This window comes from Frankliniella occidentalis, unplaced genomic scaffold (genome assembly GCF_000697945.3).
Source record: "Frankliniella occidentalis isolate FOCC.00 unplaced genomic scaffold, Focc_3.1 Scaffold57, whole genome shotgun sequence".
NCBI lineage: Eukaryota > Metazoa > Arthropoda > Insecta > Thysanoptera > Thripidae > Frankliniella > Frankliniella occidentalis.
In genome coordinates, this window is record NW_026267187.1 from 52,046 (window position 1) to 59,294 (window position 7,249).

The window sequence follows — 7,249 nt, forward strand, 5'->3', positions numbered from 1 at the left end:
AAATTTGCCCCGTAGACACGAGAAATGGATGTAACGGTGAAACACCGCGACTACAACCCACCCTTCTGCTTAGAAAACGTTTTTTGGGGTGGGGGAGGGAGTTTCTTACCTCTTTTGCGGTTTTGGGCCTTCTTTTACATTTAATTGTTCACTACAGCAGCAATTTTAAACTTATTTTCGTCAAACAAGACCCTCTAGCGCCTAAACGGTTAGAGATAGAGCCAAACGGACGAAATTTACGCCCAAAGGGCTCTACTTTGACAAGTTACCCTTGAGGAGACCATTCAATATTTTCGGAAATATAATAAAAAAAATTGGGCCACTTTTGTTAGAGAAACTCCCTCTAGCGCCCAAACGGTAAAAGATAGAGCAAAACGGACGAAATTTTCGCCCAAAGGGCTCTACTTTTGCAAGTTATCCCTAAGGAGACCATCTAATGTTTTCTAAAATTAATTTGTTTATTTTTGGGCCACTTTCGTGATAGAAACTCCCTCTAGCGCCTAAACGGTGAGAGATAGAGCAAAACGGACGAAATTTTCGCCCGTAGGGCTCCATTTTGACGAGTTACCCTTCAGGAGCTCTTAAATAAATATTTTTTTCTGACTTTTTTGACCTACCCCCTTTTCTTAGATACCCCCTTTCAGCCCCTTAGGGTTGGTTGCCAGGATTTGCCGTAGGCGTTTCGTTTTCTAGGAGTGAACCTCAAGATACCCTGAAAATTTGAAGTTTCTAGCACATCTCCTTCTAGTGGAACAGACAGACAGACACACAGACACACAGACACACAGACACACAGACAGACACACAGACACGAGGTCGTTTGCATAAGGGGCCGTTCACAAATTACGTCACGCATCTGCCGGGGGGGAGGGGGTCTCTGCCCGCGTGACGGTCCTATCCTAAAAGCATTAGAAGGTTAGGTTAGCCGCGTGACGTGGGGGAGGGGGGGAGTCAGAACCGCCTGAAATTTGCGTGACGTAATTTGTGAACGGCCCCTAAGCCCGCTGGATAGCTTTTTCAAAGCAGAAGGGCGGGCTGAAAATAAAAATTGTAGGGACTCCCAAATGGCCCTTATTCTGAGAATCACCCTACTAATAATCGAAAAATTGCGCGTGGCCTATTTGGTGATACTCGCTGAGTCACTGAGATCCGTTTTGTGATAAATGTGTGTAAAATTTTACTAAATTTTTGCTTGTTTACTGGTGTTTTGCGATTCCCACGATAAAAGACATGATACCTCCATAAAATGTGATAAAAGTATCACAATAATGTGATACTTTTATCACATTTTTTGGTGTTAGCGTGGGAATTGCAAAACCCCAGTTATCGCATGGTTTTGTGTTAAAAGTATCGCAAAACCAGACTCGTTGGTATTACTGGGAAAAACAAAAAGAAAAGGTTTAAAATGTCGTCAAAATTGTGAAAGTCAAAGTTTACATTCTCCTCAGCACAAGCACATTGAATCCAGTTCAATCGGCTTTTGGTATATTTTTCTGAGGTCAAAGTCAAAACTTTGTTCTTTGCGCCGAGGCTGGTGTGAACAGTTAACAGGAGGGCCATGGCAGCGATTTGTCATTATGTGCCGCTCTCACCAAGTGCCCTACCCTCCCTTAAATGACCTCAGACCTCACTTTGAGACAGCTTAAAATCAGTTTTTCATATTTTGAAGTTATTCATCATCTACAGCTTTTAACAACACATAAATGGCGTTCTTTTAGTTCTTGGATGACTTGTTTTGGAAAGTCAATACAGACCATGTGTGTTTGAAAATGTGGAACTTACAGATTTATTGTGAAATCCTTTTAACATCAATGATGCAGATAGCTTGCTATTTTGAAAAATGTTTCTTGATATCATGTATGACAGTGTTCCACACATCCGTGGCAGCAGTTGGACAATGAACGAAGTCATTATGACCAAAGTTCGTATTCTCTGAATAATAGAACCGTTTCACGTTCGGCAGTGTTGCCTGGAGCAGCAGCTGATCCTGAAAATAAAAGTTTCAGTTTCATGTTCATGTAGGATGTTCTAGGGAACTGTCGCATTTTGTGGTGCCGGTCCCTTAGTAGAATATGTGGAGAAAGTCATTTCGCTAGGCTCGACTCACTTTGATACAACAAAGAACTAACCGCTGGATAAGTCCGCCATAATGCGAGAAAACCCCTCGGAATATAAGTTTATTACCTGTCGCCAAACCCTTGTTTGTTCCAGTGCAGTCTAATTGACTATGAACGATCATTGCAACTAGCACCGGGGTGAATAACATCATAGCAAATAATGAAATATCACTCTTCTGGAAAACAAGTCTGAAGTGCGAATGTTGTAGAGTCACTAGGCTACACGTTCACGTACCTTGAGCGTGCTTGTAGTATCGCCGTAACCATTGTACAAAAACACAGGATTCTTCACGAGTTTTATATTGAAGTCTGGTGGCGCACTAGTCCCATAACGGACTCTGTTCTCTTCCGCGGATCCGTAGTTAAACTTCCGAAATCCAGGCCCTGTTCAAAACAAGTTAAATCATTTTGTAGTGGTCAAAATGAAAACGACTTCTTACAGATTCTCGTTTAACTATCCCGAACTTAAACGTAAACTTTTCTACTACGTCTTCTTACATTATGTCCCCTACGCACAACACTAATCGTGTAATGATTTGCGTAGTCAAGGCCTAAATGAAGAGGACTTACATTTAGGGTCACATAGCTGCGCAAAATGAAGAATTTGCCACAACGACGCGCCATTTGGGAAGAAAAAGTTGGAATCATAGCGCTGAAACACACAACATCACCATAAAAAAATGTTGGGAATTCTACCACAACCATATGTACAGGATATTTCCCATACGCCCTACAGGGCGTAACAATTACCAGAAATGTATATGAATTCGGGAAGGTGTGTATGGGAAAATGAACTAAGCGCACAGCTAGAACTCTAGAACTGTGTACGAGATGCGCTTCGTGTCTGGTAGGGTAGGCACATTTTATGTCGAAGCAGGCGAAGCTTAGCTGCTAAATTTTCGGAGCACATTCGGAGGACCCCTAGGGAATAGCTGATGACAATTGACTCAAAGCCACTGGCAACTAGCAGTTAAACAGTGATCAGTACCAACTTTCGTTCAGAGTTCGTACAGAACTAACTTGCCTACCCGGTGACAAATGAAATATCAGAGCGATAACGAAACGATATTGAATATCAGATATGTTTCAGTTTGAGGACCAACTCAGTATCGAAGGGATGCGAAAATTGAGGGATGATATCGTTCCGATAACAGTCCGATATTTCAATTCTCACGGGGTATAAAGCGAAATAATAGGATAACTGCAAATCTATCATTTATCAGTAGCAGTAAACTGCCTGTAATTTACGAAAATTTTGAACTACTGTTTCTTTGCACATTACTTTACACTAAACATCTTATGGTCGAATCACCTGGTGGTTATAACAGTTCCCAATTTATTTAAGACCGAATGCAGCCTGTTCGCCTGAGAAAGTACCTAGGTAACTACCGTATAACACTTACTCAGTTGTTCACTGCTGACTCTTTTCACCTTCTTACTGCACCGTGCTAACAGGTAACTACCCGAATCCTTCCCTTTCCACTTTATCATTTCACATTTCTTCCTACGGTATACACTTACAAAATTATGTAGAGTGCCGGGCCCAACTGCCAAGCACATCTTCTGGAAGTTGGGTGCTTTTTGAAGTACTCTTCCCTCACACATTTTATCAGCAAGTTTCTGAAGGAGCTGAGTAGGCTTATTATGAAGCTTAAAATCGTCTGCAGCTTTCTGTTGCAACACGTTACAGATGGAATTAACAATATCCTTTTCTGAGGGTGGGTGAATAATTAGTCAGAGTTGAGAAGTTGTGAGGACTGACCCACCAGTGTCTCGTTGGCGATTGACTGCAGTGCGAGGAGATGGGCATCCTTGGTGTGGGTCATGAACACTGCAGGCGCGAAGAGGAAGGCAGCGCTAATCTTCGGGAGGAGGTCTGGTCGTGCAGCCGCCGTGACAAAGAATGTGGTGCCCCCCATGGAGTGGCCAGCAAACACAAGCTGCTGCTGACCCGACTGCTTTAGCACGTAGTCGATCAGGGCGGGATTGTCCAACTCGCCATTTTCCTGCCAGCTGCGAGAACGCAGGTTAAAATATACTGTTCATCACGAATGTAATACAACTATTTGCACTAGTGTAATCATCCCACGTTGTGTCGCGTTCCCGTGAGGATCGTCTAGTGCCCTGGAACGGGAGGAGACTTACCCAAATTTCCAGAATCTGTCATCCGTGCTGTTCAGGTGGATGTGACGACAAGAGACCGGAGTTCCTCGGAAATTCCCCATCCAGACATCGAAACCAGCATCGTAAAGAAGAAAACCTGGAACAAATAAGAGTTACACAGAGATGAAGCTAAAATGTGCACTACATGGTAGTGTTTTAAAAATACCGGTAAAGTTAAAAGTGAACTTTAGTTTACGTAAAGAACGGTATAGTACGGTAAAGTGCGGTATAGTGCGGTAAAGTGCGGTCAAGTTAGTAAAGTTTTATTGGCTGAGCGATTAGCGAAGCCCATTACTCCACTGACCGGAAAAGTTTCATTCTGTTTGTTTGTATGTTTGTATGTTTGTTTGTCTGTCTGTCTGTCCGCACGATAACTCGAGAACGAAATGAGAGAGCGATCTGGGAATTTCAGGGTCGTTTTGCATCATGAAAAGACAGATCGAGTTCAAAGATGAGCATTCTAGCTCAAAAATTGGCTTTTTAAAAAATCAAAAACTACAGGTCGCAAAATGTATTTTTATCAAATATTTTTTTTATGCGTTCCTAGGGGGTAAGGCAAAAATTTTGTCCGTTTGGCTCTATCTTGTACCGTTTAGGTGCTAGGGGGCATTTCTTGACAAAAATGAGCCGAAAATGATCAAATGGTCGATTAAATCATTAAAAAGACTTCATTTCGAAAAATTGTATATTCACTCCTATTACCCCGTCTCGGGTGTCAGCGCCGCAGGCCTAGCTATATGTGCGCCAGGCGCGTCGCAGCGTAACAGTGTTTCGTGAGATATCGCGAAGCCTGTTACGCGAGACGTGGTCTGGCGTACATATAGCTAGTTTTAAAGTAATTCATGCCAATTTTCTTTTTCTTAATGCAATTTTAGGCTTTAGGGGTACAAAATATCGAAAAATTTAGCACTGTAGCATTGGAAACAGAAAACTTTTTGGCTGAGCGATTAGCGAAGCCTATTACTCCGTCTAGTCGGAAAAAACTTTGTCTGTCTGTCTGTCTGCACGTCTGCCTGTCTGTCCGCACGATAACTCGAGAACGAGTTGAGCGAGCGACCTGGGATTTTCAGGGTAGTTTCGTGCCATCAAAAGACAGGTCGAGTTCAAAGATGAGCATTCTAGCTCAAAAATTGGATTTTTTAAAAATCAAAAACAACGAGTCCGAAAAATGACGTTTTTTAAAAATATTTTTGTATGGTTTCCTTCGGGGTAACTCATCAAAGTAGAGCCCAATGGGCGAAAATTTTGTCCGTTTTGCTCTAGCTCAAACCGTTGAGGCGGTAGAGGGTATTTTTGACGAAAATAAGCGATAAAATGTACAACCCTGCATGCTTAGTCGAAGTGATGGGCCGTAGGCCCGTATCTTTGTGTACATATTGCCACTACCCGACACGGGTGTCAGCGCCGCAGGCCAAGGTAGATGTATGCCAGGCGCGTCGCAGCGTAACAGTGTTTCGTGAGATATCGCGAAGCCTGTTACGCGAGACGTGGTCCGGCGTACATCTACCTTGTAATAAATACTGCAATGTGGGAGCTTAAGTCCGAAAGATCCTTCGAGTACAATAAAATGCCACAACCACTTTATTGCTCCAAGTGCTCCACAGGGTTGGCTACAACAGAGAGGCCGGAAATGCCTTCTCGACGAGGGGTACCCAACTCGCCAAAATCGCGTACAAAGACTGGAAATAGGAATGACTGTAGTTGATTGTAGTATATTGGTATGACTGTAAAATACTGTAGAGACTGTAGATAAGAAAATGATTGTGTGCGATTACATTTGACTGGAGGTGGGACTGGAGGTGACTGGAAAGTGACTGGAAGTGACTGGAAGTGACTGGAAGTGATTGGAGGTGATTGGAGGTGTGACTGGAAGAGACTATGGAGGTGACTGGAAGAGACTATGGAGGTGACTGGAGAAGCTGCAACATGAGTAAAGTAGACGTCGGTAACACCGCGTTAAGTAGGCAACCTATAATACAACAGGCAGAGGTTGGCAGTTGACTAGAGTTGACAGGGTGACTGGAGGTGACTGGAGGTGACTAGAGGTGTGCCTGGAGGTGATTGGAGCTGACTGGAGCTGACTGGAGGTGATTGTAAAGATTGGTGAGACTGTAGACAGACTGGAAAAGACTGGGAAGATTGGAGTTGATTGTGAATGATTATAATTTGATTACTTTGCGAAGTGTACGAAGACTGGACCAAGTTGGGTACCCCTCGCTTCTCGACATAATACCACAACACGCAGGCCCGCCCTTCCGCCAAACGGAGTTGCCAGCTCCGCTTCGCTGGGCCGGCAACTCCGTTCGGCAGGGGCCGGGCCTGCTTGGCCTGCCGGCGGCGACGCTCGGGCCTGCGGCCGTCGTCATTAAAATTTGCCCCTTAGACGCATGAGAAAGGAATGTAACGGTGACGCACCGTGACTACAACCCACCCTTCTGCTTAGAAAAACTTCTTTTTTAAGGGGGGGGGGGGGCTTCCTGTACAACTAAATGTTAACTACAGCAATTTTTAGCTTATTTTCGTCAAAAAAGACCCTCCAGCCTCCAGCGCCCAAACGGTGAGAGATGGAGCCAAACGGAGAAAATTTTAGAGCGAAGGGTTCTACTTTCACGGGTTACCCCTTAGGAGATCATAAAAAAATATTTTTAAACGAACCAGTTTCTACCACACGCGCCACGCGCGGGGGGCCAGAGCGTCATGTCGCCGCGACCACCTGTTGCATCTCAATTCCACATTACCTCAGTACCGCCAACAATGAACAAAACACTGTGCGACGTCTTATGTTACGTCTTATGTTACGTCTTACGTTACGTCTTACGTTACGTCTTACGTTACGTCTTGTAAGGTACGCCGGACGCAGGGCGACCGGCGATTCTTGAGTCTTTGAATATCCCGCCGTGTCAGGCCAGACGCAAGGGCCAGCGCGTTGGAGCAAAACTGCATAGTTCAGCAGAATAGGGATGGACACA

At 44.2% G+C, this 7,249-nt stretch overlaps 1 protein-coding gene across 3 annotated transcripts in view; it reads right to left on the bottom strand.

The window, feature by feature from the left end:
* The window catches only part of LOC113217009 (uncharacterized), an 86,640-nt gene that overhangs the window by 33,066 nt on the left and 46,325 nt on the right, over nt 1–7,249 (bottom strand). For 2 of the 3 annotated variants that reach the window (XR_008011168.1, XR_008011167.1), the window contains exons 10-15: nt 4,263–4,377; nt 3,884–4,130; nt 3,639–3,788; nt 2,688–2,769; nt 2,353–2,501; nt 1,783–1,987 (exon numbers count right to left, since the gene is read on the bottom strand). Coding sequence is in view for 1 of the 3 variants with exons in the window: in XM_052267670.1 (XP_052123630.1) it covers nt 1,829–1,987; nt 2,353–2,501; nt 2,688–2,769; nt 3,639–3,788; nt 3,884–4,130; nt 4,263–4,377 (902 nt within the window). In the remaining 2 variants the exon portion in view is untranslated. Of the gene's footprint in view, nt 1–1,758; nt 1,988–2,352; nt 2,502–2,687; nt 2,770–3,638; nt 3,789–3,883; nt 4,131–4,262; nt 4,378–7,249 lie in introns of those variants that run through there. The other variant, XM_052267670.1, reaches the window with a different exon arrangement.